The sequence below is a fragment of the Quercus robur genome, chromosome 7 (genome assembly GCF_932294415.1).
Source record: "Quercus robur chromosome 7, dhQueRobu3.1, whole genome shotgun sequence".
In the NCBI taxonomy this organism is placed as follows: domain Eukaryota; kingdom Viridiplantae; phylum Streptophyta; class Magnoliopsida; order Fagales; family Fagaceae; genus Quercus; species Quercus robur.
Genome location: NC_065540.1, coordinates 8,831,526 through 8,859,293, shown reverse-complemented (window position 1 = coordinate 8,859,293; position 27,768 = coordinate 8,831,526). Strand labels below are relative to the sequence as shown.

Here is a 27,768-nt window from a genome sequence, read left to right as displayed (position 1 = left end):
TGGTGTCTTCTTGGAGCCATACTAAAAAACAATCAAAGGTAGAGATTGTATAAGCTACTATATTAGTAACATGTTTTATTGATAAAATTGACAATAAATAAAAATTTGAATCATAAATGTCTTAATTGAAAATATTAAAAAGTACCAATTAAGCTATAAACTCTTTTACCATATTACTTACATTTGATTGAGTATATACAATAAGCATGTAAAAGACAAATGTACACACGGGTAATGATTTACACATAAAGTAATACTATAATAGAATCAAGTGGGATTTACATGCTTTTTAGATAGAAAGAAAGAAAATCATGTGAATTTTGTGTAGTTTTTTCCCCTAAAAGAAAGAAAGGTAAATCTAACTTGGACTAATGCTGACACGGTGGCACAGCTAACTCCAAGTTGGTTAAATTCACCAGTGAAAAGGTTTTTCAAGACAAACGCTAGTACTCTAATATTTTTCGTAACTTTTGTCATAACTTTTCACGTAACGAGTTGTAAGTAGTAGAGATATGAATTTATATTGTGCTAGTATCACAATATTTTTACTATATAGTAAGTTGTGATAAAAATTATGTACAATATTGTGATACTAGGTTTAATCTTTGATAAGATTCCGGAAGCTTTTCCAAAAGCTTTTCTTTTCACCCTAATACAGCATCTACGGGCAAAAGTACCTTTTTAATTGAACTATCACCTGATATAAAAAAAAAGGGCAGACAAGGAAAAGGGGTCAAAGGGAGTTTATAACTTTATAAGAGTTTAGTTACAACTTTTATTTATTTATTTTATGGGTGAGTTTTAGTTATAATTGGCAAAACTTAAAAGCTGTTTGGTAATTACTTGTATTTTTAAAAAATACATGTCAGTGAAAAAAAAAAAAAAACTTATATAATATTATTTAAAAATTGAAAATATATATTTTTACTATCATACTTAGGGCTCGTTTGGATAGGGCGTTTTCTTTGCTGCGTTTTTGTTGCTGCGTTTCATTCCTTTTTTTTTTTTTTTTTTTGTTCTTTTACATTTCACGCGTTTTGCAGAATCGGGGGACAAACGGCACTGTAGTGGTACTGTAGCGGTACTGTAGCGGTACTGTAGCAGTACTGTTTATGGGACCCACAGTCACTTTATTCATTAAAAAATATTAAAAATGGGTCCCACGGTACTATTTATACATTTAAAAATTATTTTGCTACAGTGTTTTCAGTTTTCAGTTTTCAGTTTCAGCAACAATAAGTTCAATCCAAACACACCCTAAGCCTTAGTTTTTAGGATAGTACACACAAACCAAAAAAAAATCAGACCGCACGTTCACAGCCTTTCGTTTCTGATTTTCAACGACGTCACTGCCCACGTGGCACTCCACGATTACGTCCCTCACCACAAACCCAAACAAATGGACGGTGGAGAATTCACAAAATTCCTTCCTTCTAGGTAGGTCCCACTCACACCTTCTCCCCATGCATATCACCACACTGTACACGTAGCACTCGCTTCTGTTTGGCCTCATGTGCCCACTCACACTCTCTCTGTTTCTCTGATATTTTGCTCTTCGGTGTTCACGCTTCTCTCGGCGCCTTAAACTCAAAAGCTCACACTCTCTCACTCTCTCTCTCTCTCTCTCTCAGCTGAGTCTAGATCTATAGCTCTCGCTTTCCAAAGCAGAAAACCCTACAGAAATGGTCTACACCATCTCAGGGATACGATTCCCTGCTGTTTCACCGCTCTGCAACCGCTCGCGATCGAACTTCACTGGCAATCGCAATTCAAATATCTCTCTCTTGCCTACCAAGGATTCGTTTTCTCGTAAATTTTTCTCACTCTCTCTATTCTTCAATCTTTCTTTGTTTTTCATCACTGGCTTTGATTGTGTTCCTCTGTTTTTTTTTCCGCTATCTCTAAGAAATGTTTTGCACTGTTTTAGTTAGAAATGGCGATCATTATTTTGTTTACTAATTTGAAATTTGATTTGATAGATATACATATAGTAATAACTAAATTTGACTTACTATTATATCTATACATGCATCGGATTTTGTGATACAAGTTTGATAAATTGTTCAGTGTAGATTGAGGATTTTACGGTCTATGAGGGCTATGTTTGGCTTTTAGGCTCGCAGTTGCAATAATCAGTGCTGGTGTGGTTTTAATTTCCTGTGCGGAGTTGGATTCTTAAAAGAGAGAGAGAATTTCTGATTTGTCTAAAACAGAGATGAATCTACAGGATTATTGGGGTAAAACTATTCAGTACAACGGGTCGCATTTCCATTTGGTCTAAAATTTGGCTGGATATGATTATAAATGGAGCTTCTTCTTCATGTGAAGTTTCCATTTGTATTTCCTTTTCGACTGACTAGTGACTAATAGGTTTTGATAAATTTAAATTCTGAATGCACATATATGATTAGAATGGCTCCTTTTGTTTTTAACAGTAGTTTATATTTGTGTTCATTTCCTTTATCATATATGTAAAGCTAATTTGATGACTGTTTATAGGGAAGATCTTTGCTGGAAAGTCTTCTCCCGATTCTGACTCCCCGTCTTTAACGGTTGCTGCATCTAATAAAATCCTTGTTCCTGGAAGTCAGGGAGATGGCTCTTTATCCTTGACAGATCAGTTGGACAATCCTGAAACAGTTTTGGAAGATCCCCAGGTATGAGTGTGTGCTGCCTGACGGTACATGTAAACGTGTAAATTTACTTTCGTTTACCTCTATTTTAGCAGACTTCTCAGTTTCATTTGCTTGTGGTTGTAATGTCTAATGCATACAATAGAAGTAAGCGACTAACTAGCTTCCGATGTTTTGTTGAAAAGTAATCAATGCTATGTTGGGTTTCAATACAAATAAATCCAGAACTATTAGATGATTATAACAGAGAAGGACATTGCAGAAATGACACTTATCTTTTGATAAACAGCTCGTTTTGTCATGACCTTCTCTAGTTTAAATTCCAACAATTGAGTGATTGGTTTGTGCTATTTAGAAATTTAGGTCTTTATTGGATAATGGGCAGTTTTGGATTTCGGGATTTTCATTTATTTCTTTGTTTCAGAATATGGGTAACCACCATGGTAATTGATCAATTATGATAAATTGGATTGGCTTTTGCAATTTTTTCTTCTCAAGTACTTTAACGTGATATAACATCTCTTATCTCAGTGACACCAAAGGGATATAAAACATTCGGTGTCAAGTGGAAGTGTAGTGAATCAAGTGATGTATGCAGCTGAGATATCCTAAAAGACTGGTAGACTTTCCTGATCTCATTGAATGAGATTTCTCAAGGATCCCATGCGTTAAAGCATGCTGCCAGCTCATCCTTAGCCAAGATCAAACTCTCCATCACAAGAATCAACAGGGTTAGACTCTTGAGACGGGGACAGATTCTATAACCAGGGGTTTGATAACAGTTTTGAGATGAAAAATATAGAAAACCCTTGAGCAAGGGTTTTGGCCCAGTTAGATGAACAATAACATCTTTGGAAATTTTCTTCCTGAACAGCCATCCTTCTTGGAAACGAGTCATCTTTTTTTCAATTTGAAAATGATTGCTACATCGGTAGAGAATGAAAGTAATAAGGCAGTTAGGACAAGGGACATGGTAATGATCTGTTATGCTTGTGCAGGAAAATACAATGAAGGATAGTTTTGCAGAAAATTGGTCCATGCATATACCATTTCCTGCCTCCCTCCCCCTCCAAAAAAACAGAGGAAGAATTAATTACAGAAAAGATGAAAATAATTTCAATCCCAATATTTAGCACATAACAATGATGTCCCAATGTTAATATTGCTGTTGAAGCAGTTATCTTTAAGCTGGTTGGAGAAAGAATGCCCTCATTGAAAACCATAGCCAACTGAGTATCAGAGGAAAAGAAAAGTGAAACCCATCTAGCATTGGATGTAATAAGATTCTTACTTACTTGGGATACTTTTGATCATTAAAAAGTTTTGTTACTTATCAAAAAAAGAAAAGAAAAGATTCTTACTTATAAGAAAGAAGTAAACAGAAAGAGATGCTAGGTTCAAGGGTCTGTACATTAGACTCTTGGAAGTAATTCGATGCTAAGCACCTTCAATTGTATGAAGGATAGAGAGCCCCTTTATTCTACCCTTGTTGGAGTTGTGAAACTTATGCACTCTTATCAAACAGAATGCATCATGGTTGAGTCAGCACAAATGACGTTATTAGAGTGAGAAAGATAACTAAGATAAGGTTGGGATTTTAAGATATTGGGGTCTAGTAATCCTATTTTAATTTGGACTGTGTGATTGGTACATATGTTTTCGGGGATTCAGTCTTGGTGTAATTACATAGGTATATGTTTTCTATGTGCACATATTTACAATATATTTTCAGTTACCTGGATTAATTCAATTTATTCCAGCTCTGTATTAATTAAAATTTTACCTTTTAGTCTGATACCATATATTGTCATTATATTCCTAAATGCCTACTACACTTTCAATGCTCATAATGAAGTCAATTTGTTTGTTGATGTCTCAGCCTACTTGAGTTAATTGTCTTCTTGTGTCCTGATGATTGTTTTTAGGGATTGCATGATGTGGATAATCAAACCATGGAAAATGACAAGAAGCTCAAGGATGAAGAAAACTTTGTGGAATCAATCAGGGGTTACAATGAGGTTCAGCATGAGCAAGAGTCTGCCGCTTCATCACTTGTAGGTGATGATAGTAGAGCTCAGGGAAAAAAGGCATCTGTTCCTATTGCCAAGACAATAACCATTGAAAAGGATGAAGTTAGACCAAGGATCATTCCCCCACCTGGCCCTGGCCATGGAATATATGAAATAGATCCACTTCTGAATAATCATCGTGAACATCTTGACTACCGGTGAGATGCATTTTTTATCTTTTCCTTTTTTTTTTTTTGACTGAACATTTTTATCTTTTCCTAATACAACAGAATGTGTGAACTACTAAGTGGCCAAGGACTTAAAAAAAAATTGAGGGAGCACAATTAGTTGCTTCAGTTTGTGCATGTTGGGGCTGCAATGATCATATTTGTTGATGATTATGTGTGTTTTTTCCTGTAATATTTCAGTGGGCATTCTTGCTGTTGTGTTGAGTGTCCGTTTGGTCAGCTTATTTTTAACCTTTTTGTAAATGAGGTTGTTTGAAAAAGTTGTACCTAAAAATAAGTGAAGTTGACAAATAATATGTACTTTAAAAAAGTGCTATTTGGGAACATGTTACCAAATGGGCGCTTAATGTGTTATCTAAAAGGTGTTATTCTTCTGATGGAGTTACCAGAGTGTCTCATTCTCATTGAGTAGTAGCTAATTCTGACAGAGACCTGATTTAAGTTACAAAACCAAATAGGAATATATATAGTACTTGTATTATAAATTAGTCCTCGAAGTTTATGTGCAGTCTTTATATTTCTGGTTTCATTTAAAATTAACCATGGAAACTGTGATTCTGTAAAGCAATACCCAGAGAAATTGTTCTTAACCAGATAATCTGATTTTATTTAGGTTTTCTTTGAGAATTATCTTGACTTTGTGCTTTTATCAATGAAATCACTTATTGAGAATGTAGGTTATGTGGTGTTGGTGTTTCTTTTGTACTAACTTAAAACAGTTCAATTGGTAAGGTGGGTTAAACCGTATTAGGAGAATTTTTGAAGGGCCAAATATAGATTTGTAACCAATGACCATCTGAATTGCAGCCGGAAGCTTAAGAAAAAGCGTTGTTATATTTACTAAGCACTTTCCTTGAGAAATGATCAAAGCTGTGAATGATGATTATGTTTTTAACTTTTTTGATGAGTAATAAAAATTTTATTAATATAAAAAATAGTCACCCAAGTATACATAGAGTATATGACTGGGGCCATACAATCAATCACACAAGTTACATAAGTCTATCAAATCAACAATTGAAAATAGAGATTGACTACGTAAAAAAGACATCCAATCCAACAAAGTTCTAAAGAAAAATAGTTTTAGCTCAAACATGGTTCTCTCTGTATCTTCAAAGCACCTGTTATTCCTCTCCCTCCAAAGACACCACATCAAGCAATGGGGGGTAGCCATCCATATAGACCCATTCTTATGATGCTCGAAACGACCTTGCCAACCAGCTAGTAACTCAACCACAAACTTCAAACAATTCTAATACCATAGACTATAACTCTAAAGCAATAGGGCAATGAAGTAATAGATGATCTACAGATTCCCCGTTACATTTGCACATATGATACCAATCCATAGTCCACACATGTCTTCTTAAATTGTTGCTAGTCAAGATTTTTCCTAGGGCTGCAGTCCAAACAATGAAAGCAACTATAGAAGGGATCTTTGATTTACATATGCTTTTCCAAGGAAACGTCGGGACACTAGTATGAAGCAGGGCCTGATAGAAACCACTAACCTAAAAACCTTCTCTTATCTGGTTCCCAATGCATCTTATTGTCCCCACTCCCCCTCACTGAGGCAACATAAATAGTATCCATGAAGTTTGACAAAGGCTCCAATTCCCAATCTTGCATAGCCCTTATAAAATTGACATCCAAGAGGAGAACTCCATTGGTAAACTTTAAAAAATCAGCTACACTCAGCCTCCTTCTCACAGCTAATCATAAATAATTTGGGAAAACATATTGCAAGAGAATTCTCTTATCAAAAAAAAAAAAAATATATTGCAAGAGAATTCTCCCCACACCTATGATCATGCCAAAACTTCACCTTAAATCAATCCCCGACCTAAAAGTGTGATTGATAGGTTTTGGGTTTATTCATGTCAATACAAGAGGGTTATTGTTGCCAATTGCTTTTTATTGTTTTTAGTTGACTTATAGTTGTTTGATTATATTTATTTTGTTTTCCCTTAAATTCTTGACATTATTGATTATGTCCAAAGCAGTAGGTGTAAAACCCTAAAACTTTAACCTATGTATATTGTAAATTACAGTTATGGACAGTACAAAAGATTGCGTGAGGCAATTGACAAGAATGAAGGTGGTTTGGAGGTGTTTTCTCGTGGTTACGAAAAATTTGGTTTCATCCGCAGGTATTACTAGATATCCCATTTTGAAAGGTTGATTGTTTCTATGTTCTGTGTCTGAAAATGTTAGTTTCTGCACTGTGCACATTATTATTTGAATGCACATGTTATTAATTATCTTATAGCTTTTAGCTATGTGGGGGAAAATAAAAGAAGAAGATATTAACTTATCAAAAAAGAAGAAAGTATTACTCTTTTGATCCAAATCTACAATTAATTAGAAGACGAAGCAACTATATTAATGGGGTAGAGAAGAACAAACGAAAATCACATGATTTGGCTTAGTATATGTCTTACAAATCTCTTTAAGGAATTAGATTTCTTTCGTTGAGTGTGAATACTAATTTCATTGGGAATTTGGAGTCATTTAAGCATGATTTGTTTTTTGTTTTTTATTTTTTGGGGGTTCCAATGGAGGCCCAGTGGTTACAACTGGGGGTAGCCCTATCCTTCCCCTTAAACCTCTCTCACCCTTTAGCATAGGTGGAATTTGATGACAAGAAATTCTACCAAATGAACTAATTGATGCCCATGCATGGTTAGTTATTTAAATGCATCTTCCTTTTCCTTGCCGCTCCTTTGATTTAAAAGACAATTGGAATATTTAGTTCCAAGTGTATGGAAAGTGATAATCCTAAGCCATAATCCTTTGGGTTTAGATAGATTAGAGTGCATCTTCTATGTTCAAGAAGATATTGTTTAAGTTAATGATTTCTTCTGCACAGAAGTGGGCCTTTGTCAGAAATATACCCATCCACTGATACCTTCTTTTCCTCTTAATTGTGGAGCATTTTTTTTTTTGAAAGGATTTGTGTAGCATGTTAATTTAGAGATTAGTATGCATAATCCCTTTCGGTTTAGATAGATTAGCATTCATCGTCTACCTTCAAGAAAATATTGTTAAGTTAATGATTTATTCTGCACGCAAGTGGGCCTTTGCCAGAGAATATACCCATTTATTCAATTCTGGTGTAGTATGTTGATATATAGTTTATATGCTCCTAAGTACTCCAATTCCATACATCTTCATTCTGGATAAATTATTTGTTGTGTGCTCCTTGTCAGAACCTGCTACAGTTTCTTTTAGAATCAAGTTTATTTAAGTTGCTGATTATCATCTTGATTGGTTTTACAGTGACACGGGTATAACTTACCGAGAGTGGGCACCTGGAGCTAAGGTTTGTCTTACCTCATTTCTATTTTGTGGAAAATCCACTTTACTATTACTATTACTAATACAATTATTTGTACTATCATTTTATTTATTTTTAGTTAGTAGTATTCATTTTGGGGGTTGAAGTTGAAGGGGGATTTTGATACACAGTCCTTTTATGGTGCTTTGAGGGGATCTAGCTCTACTACTTTTCCATGGAAAAATATTTGGGGTGTGAAGGACCCACATCGAGTGTCTTTCTTCATTTGGACAGCTGCATGGGGAAAGATTCTAACAGGTTATTGGTGCTGTCTTTGCTGATGTAGTGGGGAGAGTGTTGATTGCCTACTGTTGCATTGTGAGGAAGTTTCTTGGTTATGGAGTTTTGCTCGTTTGGTGTTGCTTGGGTTTTACCCAAGAAGGTTATTGATTTGTTGGCAGGATGGAGAAATTGGTTGGGAAAGTACTCTTCGAATATTTGGAATTTGGTACCACATTGTGTGATGTGGGTTATTTGGAGGGAGTGCAATAGTCATATTTTTGAAGATATGGAGCTTACTGGGGGATCAACTCTTAGCTTTATTTGTAGGACCTTGTTTGATTGGTGTCATGCATGGGGTTTTACTTCTAGGGAATCCATTCCGTCGTTCTTAGATTTCCTTTCTTCCTATACATAATTTTTTTTTTGGTTTTTTTTCTGTTGTTTGTACATATTTTTTTTGGCTACTTTATTTTTCTAATGAAGTAGTCTTCTCTTAATTCAATTTTTCTTACCTATCAAGAAAAAGTTAGTAGTATTAGTTCTGGCTTAAGTTGGAATCATATGCAGCAAATTCTAACATATGCAGGCAATGCCAACAAAAGAATCCACTATCAACAATAAGGATTACAACTACTCCTTTTCTTTCTTTATTCCCTATTCCTGCTTCATTGGCCAATCGAATTGCAAGACTTCAAAGGGACTTTCTATGGGGAGGCCTAGGAGATGAGCCCAAATTTCATCTCGTTAATTGGTCTAGGGTTTGTACTCCACTCTTCTCAGGTGGTTTGGGGATTAGGAACCTGAGAACCTTCAATGTTGCTCTATTAGGGAAGTGGTTATGGAGATTTGGGCAAGAAAGTGATGCTCTTTGGCATCAAGTGATAGAGGCGAAGTATGGTTGTGATTGGGGTGGTTGGTGTTCTAGCCCTTTCTTTGGTCCCTCATGGAGTTAGTTTGTGGAAAAATATTAGAAGGGGGTGGCTCCTTTATTTCGGTTTTTTCTGTATGAAATTGGAGATGGATCAAAAGTGTGGTTTTGGCTAGGTAGATGGTGTGGATCTTCTCCTCTTGTTGACTGCTATCCTCATTTATATAGGATTTGTCGAAACGAAGAAACGAGTGTGGCTGATCTAATGAGGTGCTCCAATGGAGTCCTTCATTGGGAGATGCATTTTTGTAGGGATGTTCATAATCGGGAATTGGAAGCCTTCTGGAGCTTCGGTAGTACCATTTATAGCACTCTTGTAAGGGGGACTGGGGAGGACAAGAGATGTTGGTTTCCTTGTAAGAGTAAGGGGTTTACGGTTAGTGCATACTACCATCTTCTAGTTGGCCACAATGATTAGTTTTTCCCTTGGAAAAGCATTTGGAAGCAAAAGATTCCCTCTAGAGTGGCTTTCTTTGTTTGGACTGTTGCCTTGGGGAAATGTCTAACAATTGACAATTTAAGGAAAAGAAAGGTTTGCATTTTGGATTGGTGTTATATGTGCAAATGTAGCAATGAATCTGTTGACCATCTATTCCTTCATTGTCCAGTTGCTCTGGAGTTGTGGGATATGGTTTTTGGTTTATTTGGAGTTTGTTGGGTTATGCCAATGTCTGATGTTGAGCTTTTTGCTTGCTGACAAGGTCGATTTGGTTGCCATCGCAATGGAGATATATGGATGGTTGTTCCTCGTTGTTTGATGTGGTGTATTTGGAAGGAAAGAAATAGTAGGTGTTTTGAAGACAATGAGCATTCTATGCCTGATCTCAAGCTTTTTTTTTTCAAAACCTTAATGGACTGGTTCTCAATGTGGAGACACCATCATTTTTCTTCTTTTTTGGATTTTCTTGATTTATGTAATTTCTATATTTGATATGTACACCCTTGTATACTTCCTGTGTACTTGGGTGTCTCTCTCTTTTCGTTATCAATAAATCCTTATTACTTATCAAAAAAAAAAAAAGTTCACACCCTCAAAGCTGCTCTCACACAAACACACAACTGACACATGATAAAGTCTTGTCTACTAACTTTCACACACACCCATAACAAAGCAGCTATGCCATCACTCTATTTATAGGGGTTATCGCACCTACTTACTCATTTTCTTGTCAATGTGAGATCCCTACTCTTCATAAGAATTATTGGCTTTGGAGATTACTACTCTCCAAAACCAATAAGGAAACCTGTAAATTTATACATTCATGGATTGGAGTTAACAAATATAATTCTGAGCAGTGTATCCATCCTTTTATTAGAAAAATAAAAAGAAAACTATAGTATTGAGCTCATTATTTGTACACACACATATATATATATATATATATATATTATTGAGCTCATTGAATGAACTTATAAAATATTCATGGATGCAAAATTTGTGATTTAGCTTGGTGTAGGCTAAAGGTTTAATTATTATAGCAAGAAGTATTATGCTCGTTCGATGCACGAATTAATAAAAAAATTATGAATAAATTAAAGAAAATATTTCAATTATATCATTGAAATTGAACAAAATAACTTAAACTTAGTGCCAAAGCACATAATATAAGACTGAGTTTTTATCAAAATCAAAATTTTTTTGATAATTAAAATAATTTAAAAATAAATATCGAAAATCCTTCTAAATTTTTTGAAACTTTTGGTAATTAAATTTTAATTACAATGGTATTTTTAATTTCTTAAAAAAAATACTATGTTAACAATTTTTATGCAAAATTTTGTACTTAATAGTGTATTACATGACAATGTGTAATATTTACATTGAACAACATAGTACAAGCACAATGTGTAAGATCCAATTTAATTATTAAAATATAATATTATGGTTGATTATTGATACAATATAAATTGTATATTGAACTTTCTTTTGAATTTCTAAGAAATTTTGAAAATAGAGTTTTAGTTGGAGAAAACCGTGTTAATAATTGTAGTGTCTTATAATGCACCATGTGGCATAAAGAAAGAAAGAGGAGAAAGTGTCCATTTAGTGGAACCGAAGCAACGAAGCTTGTAAGACCCAACTTTTATTACAGAGATTTTTTTTTTTTTTTTTTTAATTTTATAAGAAATCAAATTTGTTATTGAAAAAGGTCACAAGCTCATGATGATGAGGACTCTGTAACCTAAATGAATTACAAAACTTATAAACAAAAATGAAATGAGTCCATGAAGTCTATGAATGTTACTATTTGTTACAAACGAGGTACACATTAGCAAAGCCTCTAGCTGATTTTTGGATCTTTCCCTAGCCTCAAAAGTGCAATTATTCCTCTCCCTCCACAACAGACATCACACATATAATGAAGCAAAATTCTAAATTTCTGAAGAGTGCTTCCCAAACAAATTCCACCTCCCTGATAAGCTCCATGAATCATAAGCAACATCACGATGGATCAATAAATAGTCTACTGTCTCCCCTCTACGTTGACACATACAGCACCACCCAACTAGGGTAAATCCGTGCTTGATAAGATTATCACAAGCTAAGATCCTCTGACAGCAGTCCAGTCAAAGAAGGAAACCCTCTTAGGGGCCTTAGTACACCAAATACTCCTCCAAGGGAAAGAGTTTGGTGATGCACCTTGGATAGCTTCGTAATAAGAGTCGACAGTAAAGACACTGCCACCTTTCAATTTCCATAACATCCTTTCATCCCCTGCCCTTCTAGGTATGTTGGAATATATAAGCTCCAAGAACATAGTATGATTTATTTTAAACACTTAAACTAACATTTATCTAATTTTGATAACTAAAAAAGCTTATTGAAGGGCACAACCCTAGTGTGTAGGGATTACGGAAAAGGGCACCCGAGAAGGAAAAAAATTGAAATTATGTCGTAAAATTAAAAGCATTGAGAAGTCTAAGAGGGAACCTAAAGAGGCAAATGAAAGATGAATGGAAACCGAATGGAATAGGCCTTGGGGGATGGGAATAGACTTTGATCTCTCCCATTTTGAGCATTTATTTTAGTGATTGGGATGAGGACCTTAAAAGTAGTCAATAAGGTTATGGGTTTTCAGCACCGTTAACACAATTATCTGGTGAGGCTTGTGTAGGGTTTTATGAGTTGAGATGATCATAAATAATTTGGATAATCCGGAATATTTCTGTTTTCCCCAATTGGTTGGAAGCTCTGATCTGATTCAATGAGAGTCACTTATTTCTGATAATAATGACAATCAGCTTGAAGCATAAATTGTTTCGACTTTAAGTTGTGGTCCTTGACCATCATATTTGAAGTATTTGCTTATTGTTTTTCCCTCTTACTTACAAAGCATGACCATTAAATGCCTTTTGCAGTCAGCAGCCTTGATTGGGGATTTTAACAACTGGAATCCTAACGCTGATGTTATGACCCGGGTATGTTGCCTTTTTTTTTTTTTTTTTTTTTCCTAAGGATGAAATCTTAGCAAATTTGAAATTTTAAATAGTTGTGGCAAACATGTTTTTGGCTAATTAAGGATCTATAGCTCTCATCTCCCCCCCTCCTCCCCTTCAATGCATACACAACTTTTTTGGTACTAAATTTACTCTAGTCTTATAATAAAATTACAAATAAATTTATTAAGAATACGCAAGCAAGTACACATCATTTGCATACTTATTCAGTATCATTTTTGTAAATTAGGGTAATGTGGAAAAAAAAAAAAAAGATAAGAAAGGAGATTAATTAATATATTAACATAAACAGCTGACTCCCAATTACTTATTGAAAAAAAAAAAAAAGCTCACTTTCTATTATTTATATTGTATATGCTGTATTACCAAAAGAGAAAACCGCGCCTTCATTTTGATCACATACATGTCTAGCAGATTGGATCCCCTATTAGCTTATCATGCAAGCTCTAGAATAGAAGAAAAGGCCAGTAACCATGTTTAAAATCAATTTGACTGTAATGTTTACTGGGTATGACTGGCTGTCTACTTATCCTACAGTTTTGTAGTATATAGATTTCTGTTCCTGTTTGTTGTCAGAAAAATTCATTAATTGTATGCAAACAGAATGAGTTTGGTGTCTGGGAGATCTTTTTGCCAAACAATGCAGACGGTTCTCCGCCAATCCCACATGGTTCTCGAGTGAAGGTAACATTCTCCCCTAATGAGTCTTCTCTGAAGGAATTTGGTGATTTGATTTTAGTTTCTGTACTTATTGCTGCTTGAACTCTTTCCCAATTGAATAAAAAAGTTGCAGTTTTCTGAAAGTGAGAATAAACATTCACCAAAACTGGTTATGAACCGTGTATAAGGATAGTTTCTTAGCATACAAGTGGGTTCTGAAAGTGAGAATAAACATTCACCAAAACTGGTTATGAACCATGTATAAGGATAGTTTCTTAGCATACAAGTAGGTTTCCAAGGTTCTACTAACTTGTTTATTATTTAAAATTTTACTGGATGAGATGAGGCTACTGTCTGTTAAAGGTACTCTTCATTACAATGGCCTGTGAACTTGCCATATTATCACCTATTAAAAAAACATATTTTGCAAATGTTACCTTTTTATTATATGGCATTAATTATGATGAAAATAGAATCTAAAATTTCCACAAAAATAAACGTAGAGCACTGGCTTTTTTTTTTTTTAATATTTATAGTAAATAGTTTATAAATTGTGATATGCATGATGATAAGCTCCAAATCATATGGAAATAATTTGAAGTTTCAGAACCAGGGAAGAAGAAATAGCTTGATTCTTTACTGAGAGCCTCCATTAATACGTCTTCATTACTTTTTAACTCCTAAGATAAATGACTATTGGGCATCCCATTTTGCTGGTCCACCACCTTTAAGATAGCCTTGCCATTCTTTTCACTACAACTCCAAAATGACATAAGCATATCTTTTGGCAGTGTCCAACTTTTCACAAAACCTAGCTGGAAAATACTAATCATCTTAGTAACACAATACCATATTGGAGATGCCTCAGAAGGTGAAGGCAAAATAGGAGATACATAGTTGGTTTGTTAGGGATTGACTGAATAATTTTCTTTTTATATGCAACTGCTGTCAAATAACTCTCTCAATCATGAACTGTAGATCCACATGGATACTCCATCTGGCATTAAGGACTCCATTCCTGCTTGGATCAAGTTCTCTGTACAGGCTCCAGCTGAAATTCCTTATAATGGCATATACTATGATCCGCCCGAAGAGGTATGGTTCTGCATTGTTTTTGTCCTTCTTTGGCTTGAGTAATAATGAAAATTCAATATTTCTAATTACATCCTTTACTTATCAAAAAAAAAAAAAAAATTTCTAATTACAAAGTGCTCATCATATTTTCAGCCTCTTGATTGAATAAAACATTTTACCTTTGAAACAAAAATGACAATATCAAGGAATCCAAGGTAGAACAAAGACAGTAGTAACATCTGAATTTGAAATGGTCTGCAATAATTTAGGAATTATTGAATAAGATTCCAGAATGTTGAAACAAAATAGGTCCCATCAGAAAATTGAAATCCAATATGATTTTCAGTACTTGCCTAATTCAAAATTCATCAATATACTTGACTAATTTTTTGATTGGTAATTTACACATGCACCTAATGGGTCTTGAACCTACGTTCTCAGCCTCCACCTAGAACTTTATAAGGGGAGCAGGTGCTAGTTGATCTAGAGTTCATTGACATCAACTTACCTGCCTCTTATGCTGTGCTATAATTGTTCATGGATGAATGGTTGTATTAATATCACCAAAATTTATATATGGTATACTTAGTTGATTTGCTTTTCGGACTTGATCATGTTTCTATTTCTATGACATTTTTTTTGTTTTAATGATGCTCTTTGTTCACTTGTTACAGGAAAGGTATGTATTTAAACATCCTCAGCCGAAAAGACCTAAATCACTTAGGATATATGAAGCGCACGTTGGAATGAGTAGTACGGTGTGCATCTCTCCCTTCTCTCTTGAATGCAATAACTTGTTATTAACAGTTCAATCTGCCAACCTTTTTTATGATGCTCTTGCATTTAAACTTTATATATTCCAAAGTATTTTGGAAAAATATAAAGGAATTAATAGAAGCTAACAACATAGTATCTGAGAGCTATCTATTTCTCTTATGTCCAAAGCTCATATGCAGCTGACCTGAATTACATGATTGACCATTTTGATAACTAATAATGAATCTTCCCTATCCTCTAGAGGAAAATTTGTTTACTGTTAATTATTAATTTTGATCATTGAAGGAAGTTCTTAGTCCAATGTACAGAGCGAACGAATTAGGACCTATGATCAAAGCTATAAATGCTGCTCCATGGCACTTTTGCTACATAAAAAATTATCATCCATGTTTCTGGGTATTATGCGTCTTGAAAGTTTAGAGCTTTATTTCCACAAATACTCTTATTACTTTATGTTAAACAGGTCTCCAAGCAATTGTGTGATACTTTTTTTTTCTCCTCATTCGAGACATTATGTGCCAAATATATTAGCATTAGGCACCATTCCTAAAGCGGAAACATTAATTGTTATGTGCATTGATAGGCTAACATCAATGCACCAACCTTTTCAGTTTTCTTCATATGAGCAAAATTATCAGAAGAAAAATTCAAATATTCTCTGGTAAGTCTTCCATTGGAATGTAACCAATATATGGGATCTATAATGATGTTAACCGTGTTTAGCATCCTTTTTGTTAAGCAGTCATATTTATTGTAAATAGTAACGTTCAAGGAACCACTTTTAAGGAAAATTGTGACATGACCCCTCTCACACATCTTCCTCTTTCTTCCATTTAGTTCAAAGGTTTTTTTATTATTTATAAAAATTATTTTTACTGAACCTCACAATGTTATTAACTGTGAAATGTAGGAGCCAAAAATCAACACATATGCCAACTTCAGAGACGATGTGCTGCCGCGCATTAAAAAACTTGGTTATAATGCGGTTCAGATCATGGCTATTCAAGAGCATTCATATTATGCTAGCTTTGGGTAATAGTTTTGAAGTGTCACATGTACTCGGTTTGTTGTTTGTTTGTTGTACGGCTTATACTTTCAATAAAATACTTCAGATGGGTAGACAAGGCAGTACTCATCTAGAATGTGGTGTTTTTAGTGAATTGATTGCTCTTAATTACTGGAAAAATTTTTGATAGATATACTTGAATTTTCTTTCATGTGCTGCAGGTACCACGTCACAAATTTTTTTGCACCTAGCAGCCGTTGTGGAACTCCAGACGATCTTAAGTCTCTGATAGATAAAGCCCATGAGCTAGGTCTGCTTGTTCTCATGGATATTGTTCATAGGTAATGTTGGATTAATGGGATATAATTTTTTCAGGAAGCTTGTTATGGTATTGTGTTTTGATGAGTTATGTGTTTTTATGGTGGATGAAAAATCATATTGCTTCATGTAGACCAATTTGAAAAAGAATTTGTACATGTGCGCTTTTCCATATATATTAATGTCTTTCTGTGTGTGTAATAGTCTCAAATTATTATCTAAAAAGCTTGAATCTTCTAGATGCTAATCAATACTAATTATAATTTTGCAGTTCCCTCAGAGTACTATCAAATTGCAACCATCTAGACAATGAAATTCCTTTTGTTTTTGTTTTTTCCTTTTCTTTTTGGGGGATGAACTAGTCACTAAAGTCTTTTAACGGAGGATATTCTCTTAGATAGAGCCAAATGGTGAATAATTTTGACCACCATAAGTTGGGATTGGAGGACTTGTTTCGCTGAACCCTGGTAGTTTGGATTGAAGATCTTGTTGAGTTGGGTTGTCAATTCAGTTCTTTGAGTGAACTTGAAACTGTCAAGAATGATTTGAGGGTGAAAACACACACTGCTTAGGTGCTACTGTGTCATTTATGCATTTGTTATTGTTTTAATAATTCCAATCATCTTAAATTGTTTTAGCCATTTTTAATAAGAGTATTTTTATTGTTGATCACTGAGAGTATGCAGACGTCAAGTTTCCCTATTTTGTACATATTCAATTCCTGACAGACATTGATGCTGAATGCCATCAAAACCAGGCAATTTTATACAATTTGTCCTCTCGGATGCTTTTCATTCTGGGTTGGACTCTATTTCTTTTCCTTCTAAGTTGTTAAAAGATGCTTAGTTCTTGATGGCATGCAGTGTTAAGAATGTTCTCTTCAGTTTCTTTTTGTCTATGCGCTCATCATTTTAAACATCTATTAAGGGGAAGAAAAAAGTGTAGGAAAGGGTAGTATGGGAAAGTTAGATAACAAATGCTCCTTCCAAAAAAAAAAAAAAGAAGATTGTGGATATATATAATTAGACAAGAAAAAAGGGAATCAAGAAACTCATTACCAACAGAGTAAGTAACTTTTAGTGATCTATATCAAACGATTTGTGAAAGGCAGCCAAGTTTCCGGTGGCTGAGCTAGTCTTGGTCATATGTGAGTTCATCTAATTCATACTCAGAATGTCTTCCATAATAGGTCATATACAGGTGTGTAGTCTTATAGATACTGACAAATGTTTTCTTGCTCTCCCTCCCCACCTTCTCCCTGTTGATGCAAGCAGTGGGAATTAGCAAACATCAATTCCTGTTGCACACAGTGTACGTACACACTGCGAGCAACAATCACTACTCTTTAGTGAAAATAGCTTTCAAGTACACAGTTTAGTGTTTTTCATTTGGAGTAGTTGGTTAGTTTGATGTGCAACCATACTCTGATAGTGTAGGTTTCGCACTGTTCTGTGCTATTAATGACAGTCAACATTATTTTTGCCACTTGTATTAAATTTGTGCATTTGATTATACTCGTCTTCTATGTCTGACTCTGTATATTTAACAAATCCAGCCATGCATCAAATAATGTGTTAGATGGACTGAACTTGTTTGATGGAACTGATAGTCATTACTTCCACTCTGGGTCACGTGGATATCATTGGATGTGGGATTCTCGCCTCTTCAATTATGGAAGCTGGGAAGTATGTGCTATTTTTTTTAACTCAGAAAAAAAGTGTGTGCATATATATGGTGATGAATTTTGTCTTTATTTTTTTTTTTTTTTAACCAATTGTTAACAAGAATTAATTCTTATTTGTTTTGATTAGGTACTAAGGTTTCTTCTCTCAAATGCAAGATGGTGGCTTGAAGAATACAAATTTGATGGGTTCAGATTTGATGGTGTGACATCAATGATGTACACTCACCATGGACTGCAGGTATTTTATTATTTATAATTGGGAACATAAACTTTCTGTTTTTCAATGTGGTATGATGAGTTGGTTACATGCTTTAAGGATAATTATCAGGTTTTGGAAATTGTGTCTTACTAGAAGGGCAATATACTACATATGGGAATAAAAATAATTTGTAATGGTAGCGCTATTTGTATATTTTAAAATGTGAAACGACCTACTTACAGGCACTCCTAAAATTTGGGTATATTTTCAGGTGTTGATAAATTCTATAATACTAGTTGCGAGGCAGAACAGAAAACAAAGTAGGCTAGATATCAGGATACTAAGAAGCTCCGATACTAATTGATGCAGAACGGAAATGCAATAAGGGTTAGATCTTGTTCTAGCTTAACGAAACCCTTAAATCCATAAGGGGGCTCCTTGAATCCACAAGGAAGAACACTGGAGTCCACCAGAAATAATAAAAACCTCAATTTATTGAATGTAAATGGTTAATTTCGTTTTGCATCTTGTAAGCCTTTTTAAAGGCTCCATAAAACATATTTTGCTAGTCAAAATATTCCTAAATTGATCCTAATTGATTCCCAGCCATAATAGGACTCTAATTTGACTAGGAAAGCCTTAAAAACACATGGAAATAATAACCCTATAACTAAAATAAAAAAAAATTCATTAAAATTCAAAAAAATAAACAGATGATAAAAATAATCTCCCATATTCTGTCCTACATCATGTTGCATGGTCTGCTATCATATAATATAGATTCTAAAATTTGTTTACATTTTGTCTCTACTTCACTTGATGTTCTACTATTGTATTGGCTGTGACAATACCTTATGTTCCTGTTCTCTATGTAGGTAGCATTTACTGGAAATTATACTGAGTACTTTGGATTGGCAACTGATGTAGATGCTGTGGTTTACCTGATGCTGGTCAATGATGTCATTCATGGACTTTTCCCTGAGGCTGTTAGTATTGGTGAAGATGTATGTCATCATGCTAAGCACCCTCTATATCTTCCAAGTCATTTTCTCTTAATGCAGAATGTTTAAAGCAAATCTAGTAGTTTATATCTGACTAAAACCATCTCCTACAGGGTTAAGTTACTGCGAGCTATCTTTCACTTCTTTAGCCTTCATTTTGATTTAGCTGAAAGTTCTTTACAACAGTTAACTGTGAATACTCATCTAGTCATCTTAGTGTTGACCTTGGAATGCTTATTTTTTTTCTCTCTTTTCTAGATATAATTGATTGCTTTGAATGTTAATTTCACCACTATTTGGATTGTGTGACCCTCTGACATTTTATTGCTTGCAATAGGAGCCCAAAGGGTAGAGGTTCAGGGTGCCCTCAGAGGCACTCATAGTAGAAACCGAGGAGAACTCACCTTTACTTATGTAAAAAAGCCCCATCATTTCAACTCTTGCAAAAATGGGAACAGGAGTACATTTTATATCAGTGATTGATGACCAATTGCACCTTAGCCCAAATATTAAGGGTGGACGGAAAATTGACATTCAAATAAAGCCATTTCTCTTTCTTATTTTAATTAAATTAAACTTCGTTCTCTTTTAAGAAGGAAATCTCGCCAAATTAATATTGTAAAATGTGGGATATCAATTAAGTTCCCTTAGCAGCGCACACTGTAGTATGAATTGTGAATGCTACAATACTTGGGTGATTGTAGAGATCTTTTAGGACAACTTTAGTAGACTAAACTATTTGGATTGTGATGATGATTAAACAAACTGAATGCTGCAAAAAAAGGGGAAGGGGGGGGGGGGGGGGGGGGTGGGGGAGAGATCTGAAAACAAAGGAAGGACATAAACAGAAGCTATAACCCTGAAGTCTCTTGATAATCATTTTGTTCTGCATGCACTGAAAAATTTTGTTCATTACAGGTCAGTGGAATGCCAGCATTCTGCATTCCTGTTCAAGATGGTGGTATTGGCTTTGAATACCGCCTTCACATGGCTATTGCTGATAAATGGATAGAGCTTCTCAAGTAAGTGTCCATAATAACTCCTAAAACACATGTTATCTTCCTATGAAATTCTTTTAACAAATTAAAAAACCCATTCTTCATATTCAAGCTAAGATGATACCATTTGACTACCTTGACACAAGAATTTTTTTGCAAATTAATTTTTGAAGATTGCAATTGGCATGAAAGTAATTATTTATATGTAGATAACAAATCATGCCAAAAGAAATTGAAAAAAAAGGTAAGAAATAGAGGCACATGGAAAATACACACCATTGTTTATTTATACATAAGACACCTAATATAGTGTCAGCCAAAGGTGACAATTATCAGAAGAAAAAGTTTCTTAGTGTTGGAGATTCGGAGAATGCAGTAGTTTATAATGTTATCAAGTGAGATGCACTTACCAAATCTCATTACAATATTGATGGTTTGAAAAACTCACTTCTATGTAATTGTGACTTTAGATTTAATCGCACACCTCTTGACAAACACATCAGCATAGGAGTGAGTGTAATTTATTAATGGAAGCTTGTAGAAGCAATATGAATGCGATGTGGGTTTTATGAGTGTGGATGGATGGGTGAGTGTTCTTCATAAATAGAAATGCGCATAAGAGCGTCCCTGCTACATCTAAAGAATGCTATACTTAGATGGTAAAAGGAAAGAAAGCTAAGTGACTGTAAAATCTAGGATAGTACATTAAAATAAGGGTCAAGTTAGCTTGTAACCTAATCAATGTTGTGCCAGTATTGTGACCATGTTGAAGCAATTTTGTGTTCACGATCATGTAATTCTGCTGTAGGTTTTCCTTATCCATGTTGCTAGTTTCCTCTTGATAAACAATTAGCCTTATTCCCAATTTTTTGGAGTCAAGATAGATTAGTCAAGGTTGGCTATATGTATTCTTTTCCGCATTCTATTCTATCCAAGTCATACTCTTTACTACTTCCTTAATTAATATGTTCTTTTTTACTATCTCTACAAATGTTATTTTTGGTTTTCCTCTACCTTTTTTGTTCCCTCAACTTGAAGTAACTCACTCTCTCACTGGTGCATTAATCACTCTCATCCGAACGAGACCAAACCATCTCAAGTGACTCCATCTTATTTTCTTCAATAGTGATCACCCCTATCTTTAAATGAATTTCCTCATTTTGAAATGCCATCTTTTTGTGTATTTCCGCTTATTGATCTTAACATTCTCATTTTAGCTACACTCAATTTATGATATGTTGCTTCTTAACAAACCAACATTCACTACAATAAAGTATAGCAAGTCTTATAGCAGTCTTTTATAATTTCCCTTTAACTTGATTGGTATTCTATAGTCACAAAAAAAATCTTGACGCATTTCTCTACTTCATCCATCATGCTCTTATCTTATGATTCACATCCTCTTTATTCTCTCCATCTTTATGAATTATTGATTCAAGATTTCAAAAGTTCTCTCTCGTTGCTATCTCTTGGCCATCAAGTCTTAACACCCCTTCACCCTTATTTCTACTTTTACTAAACTTACAGTTCAGGTCTTCTGTTTTAGTCCTACTTAATCGAAAGCCTTTAGTTCACCAAATTTCAAACTTGGCATTAACTCCACCTCTAGTTTCATCCGCTAAAAATTATATCATCTTCAAAAGGCATATGCTAAGGAACTTAATGTTGATCCTTGATACAAATCTATAGTAATAGAAAACTCAGTTGTGATACTTACACTTGTTCTCACACTAATTATAGCTTTGTCATTCATTTCCTTTATCAATTATTAAGTTATTTTTACTCTCAAAAATTGGTGGTCAGGTTTATTAACAATTATCTCAGGCCTTATGGAAGTAGGAGCCTTGTGCACTACAACGGCCTTTTTATAACAATAATTGCTCAACTCCAAGAGTAGCGTGCAATGCAATCCCTAGAGATACCCAAGCCTACCCGTCTTTTACCACCCGAGGAAAGGCCTAAGGCCATTGTGTAACTGTTACATATCTAACTTAAAATACTTTTTCCCCCATTCTTGGTAATTTTGTAGGAAGAAGGATGAGGATTGGAGAATGGGTGATATTATTCACACTCTCACCAACAGAAGGTGGTTAGAGAAGTGCATTTCTTATGCTGAAAGTCATGACCAAGCTCTTGTTGGTGACAAGACAATTGCATTCTGGTTGATGGACAAGGTTAGTTATTACTTATATTGTAAATAAATCTAAAAATGTACTGGTGATTTGGTACAATAATTTTAAAGAAAAATATTTTCTATGCTTTTGGCATGTTTGGACAGTATCTTGTTGCTAAATGAGAGCATGACCTGCTACCACTTATGTAATCCAAGAATATTATGACTTTTCTAAGATACAATTTCATGATTTTTTATTATTCATTAAAAAAAAACTGCACTATTGTGGGCATGGATGCTACCACAAATTATGTAAGTACTTAAAAAATGACGTTAAAAGTGAGAACAGGATGGGATAGGAGGAATAAGTTTTGATGAGGATTCGTGGTCAAAGATTCTGTCATGGTACATTTTAATTTTAGTAACATGTTGAGATCTGGATCGTTACAAATCTAATCACTAACTAGGAGAAGAGAAAATTGGAAAAGGGAAGGGAGAGGTTAGAAACTTAATAGAACATCTGTAGTGGAACCTACTATGAATGCAAATGTTAATGATTTGTGATCTCATGACCCAAACTTATGTTGTAATAGTGGAAGCTCTATTACCAAATTGTTGTAGGAAAATGCCTTCAGATAGCACTCCCACACAAGATTGATTGTGAAAATATTATGAGCTTTAGAAAGATCTCAAAAAATAATAATAGGAACAAAGATAAAATGGAAAGAAAATATACACAAACACTCACAAGAGAGAACATCAAAATTTTAAGTGGTTTGGCTTTTAGTGTGCGTCCACGGGCGGGAACCAAGAGAAATTTTACTAGCAAATGTGGAGAATACAAATGGTGTAATGGAACTTTCACTACACCCAAACCCCAATACACCCAAGGCTACTCTCTCTCAGAAATACAAAATTAACAAAGAGAAGTTTTTTTCTTCCTCTACAATTGCCACACCACCACTCTCTCTTGCTCGCTTCTCTGAATAACAGGCTCCATATTTATCTTTTCTAATAAGTAATGAAGCAATTTTATTAGACAAAAAGTACATGATAATGAACACGGGACATAAGATGCAAAGAAATCATACAGAAAGTCTAAGAGAAGCTAGGAAAACAAAAAAGGATGAACAATCGGTGAAACCCAGCTCCTGGATCAATCAAAGAGCTCCATATATATAATGCAATTCTGTTTTACAGCATTTTTGAAGAAGTTTGTGTCACAAACACAAGTTTATGAGATTAGACTCGTGAGATCTGTATTGTCAGAGTTTTTCATCTTATATTCTGATCCCTCTTTCAGGATATGTATGACTTCATGGCTTTAGACAGACCATCAACTCCCCTTGTTGATCGTGGAATAGCATTACACAAAATGATTAGGCTAATTACTATGGGATTGGGTGGAGAGGGTTATTTGAATTTCATGGGAAATGAATTTGGACATCCTGGTGAGTATAGGTCAATTTGTTTGTATTTTCCTCAGTTTATTATTTTAATTGAGATTGTTTGATTTCATGGTTCTCAAAACATGTAGATCTGATGGTTTTTTTTTTTTTTTTGGTGTCAAGAGTGGATTGATTTTCCAAGGGGTGATCGAAATCTTCCTGATGGCAGAATAATTCCTGGGAACAATAACAGTTATGATAAATGCAGGCGTAGATTTGATCTTGTAAGTTTCTTTCTAAAGTGTAGTTATCACTGGTTTTCGTTATCCGCTAAGCACCAATTTTTAGGTTAATTGCAATGGATCCAGGTCACACTAACATTCCACTGCAAACTAATTGCATGTGTTCATTACAAAAAATGTACATCCTTTTTTAAATTTCTGAGATTATTTGTTCTATGGACATTTTATAATCTGAAATCTATTATGCTCATTATTTATATACGCCCAGGGAGACGCAAAATATCTAAGATATCATGGAATGCAAGAATTTGACCGGGCAATGCAGCATATAGAAGAAACTTATGGTGTAAGTTTTTTCTTTGCTGAAATATAAAGATCTGTTTTGTTTCAGTTGCCAAGGCCCTGATTGTCTATTTGAGTCTAGGTATTTTGCCTGTGTTGATTTCTACTTTAGGTAAGCTTGTGTAACACTACAAATATTTTGTGAGAAATTCAAAGCCCAAGATGATGTCTCATACAGATCTCTATAGGGGGTTGTTACTAATGTTTGTACTTGCTCTTTTATTTTCCAAATATTTCTTCAACTAAGAGAAGACAAGACAGGGCTTACAGGAAAAGAAGAAGGATAAGAAGACGAAGAGAAAAATATACAATCAAATAATAAAAGTGTTCTAATCCCATTTGGAAGGATATCACTTGGAATCGAAATAGTTCTTTCATTCTTATTCTAGTAATTTTGGATTCAATTAAATCTAATCAGGTTCCAAAAAAACAAAAAACCTTTTTTATTGATTGTTTCAACCAAAAGAGGGGGAAGGGAGGGCAGAGAGAGAATAGAAATTTCTTTTTTATTGAATTATTTCATACTTTACAGTTCCTCTATATTCTGTTTTAAATCTTGGTTTGAAAAAAAAAAAAAAAAGTCTCAAACTCTAACAAATACCAAAACAAAGGCCAATTGAACTTTACTCATCCCTGCAAGAACAGGATTGAAGGTAAGGCCGTGGATTCAAGATCCATACTAAAAAGCTATGGTCTTTGTTGATTCTCTGTTCAGATGGGCTTTAAGATTTCGCATGGTCCACTGAATGATGAAAACAGAGAGGACAGGACCAAAGGAGAGAAAGAGGGTGTATAGATCCTTTTGGTTCCTGAAATTTGTGATACAGTAAATAGTTTAAGGCTTTTAGTATTAATTCCATCCCCTCTTAAATCTTCATCAAGGTGATTTATTCATAAATCTATATTTTTGCTTTGCCCTCTGCAAATCACATTTTACATATCTAAAGGAGTTATCTTTCACCCAAATCTGGCGATTAAAGACTTCTACTGGGGCAAAAGTTCTTCCTAGGAGATATTAGTAATAGCTTCATTTTATCATCCTTGATACATAGATTTTGATGACAGTTGATTTTGCTAAGTAATTGGCTATTTGTGGATGCTTGGTTTTGAATTAAATTTCATCATTATTTGAAATTGATGTAACTGCAGACCTATGCTACTTTTAGAATGGAAAATGATTCGGTGGTTTTAAATGTTGACACAGTTCATGACTTCTGAGCACCAATATGTATCGCGCAAGGATGAAGGGGACAAGGTTATTGTCTTTGAAAGGGGGAACCTTGTCTTTGTCTTTAATTTTCATTGGACCAACAGCTACTCAGACTACCGAGTGGGCTGCTTCAAGCCAGGAAAATATAAGGTACAGAGACTGTATTTTTTTGCAAGTGAAGAGACTTCCTCTTTTTTGGTTGGTAACATAGCAGACTGGGTCGCTAAATATACTTTGGTCATTCTGCCTTTTCATATGTACTTTTCTAGGATTGACCTTTTAATTATCATCTATATTGCATTTAGTCACTGGTAATTCTTTCTCAGGCACAAAATTTGATTTAAAAAGTAATATCAAAACGTTTGAGTGAGAGATTGACTGCCCTATAACCTAATAGCATAAAAGCAAGAAGGGTACCAAGCTGTGATCTGTTCAAGATTTTCATCAATTATATACCCTGTCCAGTGGTCACTGACTATTTTTGAGCTGCATCTGGAGTTTAAATCTTGTCAATTCTGTGTACAAACTTTTGGCTTCCATATGAAGGGTAATTTTAGGTAATATCTGCCAGATTTAAGGAACCAGATACCTTTCCTGTGGTCACCAGCTTTGATTTTTTTTTGGAAGCTGCATTTTTCGGCAAAAGATCTTGGTTACGTTCTAAATTATGAAATACTGTGCAAATACTTCAAGAAAAGGATCATGCGCATAAAGTGCAATGCATGGCTTTTGATCATATTAGATGCTGTTGCTAACTAATGCTTTCACCTGTATTTTTACATAAATTTAAGAGATGAATCGGTTTGTTCAATTTGGCTAGAGTTTTGCTAATCTAAAGGATGTATAGCCTTTTGATGTGCTGGTTTGTGCATGATTGGAAATATTGTGAACCATTTTTGGTGGACAATTTAACTTTGTAAAATCACACGCGTGTAGAAACAGATCTCGTTTTTGTCCAATACCTGTGTTGATCCTGGCTTTTTTTTTTTTTTTTTGTAGACCAATTCTAGTTTGCTGTTTCCTTTTCAAGTTATGTATGATTACTTTCATTCATTTCTTTCAACAACAAAAAAAAAACGTTGCCCCTTCTCGCAGATTGTTTTGGATTCAGACGATGCGATATTTGGAGGCTTCAATAGGATTGATCACAGTGCTGAGTACTTCAGCTTTGTAAGAACTTTCTCAAGATAACTTTAGTTTTTTACTGTTTTCCTCTATTTTTTTTCCTCCCTGTGTTGAAAGAAGGTTTAATCTTTTATAGTCACGTGAGCAGGATGGATGGTATGATAAGCGGCCTCGTTCTTTCTTAGTATATGCACCTTGTAGAACAGCAGTGGTCTATGCTTTAGTAGAGGATGAACTGGAACCTGTTAAACACTGATCTAATGCTTATAATGGTTCTCCTGATGTGACCATGATTTAGTCTTGCTGCCCCCCTGGAGGTAATATTAAATGGCCACTATATGCAGTTCCATCCTTGTAAATTTTACATTGCCAACAACCCCAAGATGGGATGATCGAGGAGAAAAGTACATAAGTAAAGGCAGAACATGTGCACAAAATAACATTTCCATGCGGCGCACAGGACCAGTCCTTTGTGAGTAGATCTGTGGCATTCTGTATATGTTTCAGTTGTAACTTGCAAGCTAAACTATGTTCAGCGCTGTGGATTTCAGCAAAGACAATTTTGATGTATAGCACGCAATGCATTGTAATGCTCTAATGCATCCATCTAATAAAAATCAAGATATGGGGTTATGCAGGTGTGCTTGCATGCTTAATGTCCTAGTCTGCTAGGGTATTTATTGCCTGCCAGTTACTATAATCTTAGAAGTGTGCGCCAAAGTATTAATTGCATGCTCATGATCCAACTCATTCAATTTCTTAAAATTCGGCGTTGATGGTAGAGATGATACGCCT

At 34.6% G+C, this 27,768-nt stretch overlaps 1 protein-coding gene across 3 annotated transcripts; it reads left to right on the top strand.

Moving 5' to 3' along the window:
- Positions 1-1,508: 1,508 nt before the first annotated feature.
- LOC126692068 (1,4-alpha-glucan-branching enzyme 1, chloroplastic/amyloplastic-like) lies at positions 1,509-27,610 on the top strand. 3 transcript variants are annotated; one of them, XM_050387486.1, is made up of 22 exons: positions 1,509-1,809; positions 2,500-2,657; positions 4,559-4,860; positions 6,942-7,040; positions 8,170-8,212; positions 12,738-12,797; positions 13,440-13,520; positions 14,475-14,591; positions 15,245-15,328; positions 16,258-16,379; positions 16,575-16,694; positions 18,227-18,356; positions 18,483-18,593; positions 19,430-19,558; positions 20,474-20,577; positions 22,583-22,727; positions 23,970-24,117; positions 24,238-24,338; positions 24,565-24,642; positions 25,843-25,998; positions 26,944-27,018; positions 27,122-27,610. In XM_050387486.1, the coding sequence occupies exons 1-22, from the start codon at positions 1,683-1,685 to the stop codon at positions 27,227-27,229; spliced, it is 2,598 nt and encodes an 865-aa protein (XP_050243443.1). In that variant the 5' UTR covers positions 1,509-1,682; the 3' UTR covers positions 27,230-27,610. The 3 variants fall into 3 exon arrangements, with proteins under 3 accessions (XP_050243443.1, XP_050243442.1, XP_050243444.1); XM_050387485.1 differs by having other exon boundaries at positions 27,110-27,610; XM_050387487.1 differs by having other exon boundaries at positions 1,510-1,809; positions 2,505-2,657; positions 27,110-27,610.
- The last annotated feature ends 158 nt before the right edge of the window (positions 27,611-27,768 follow it).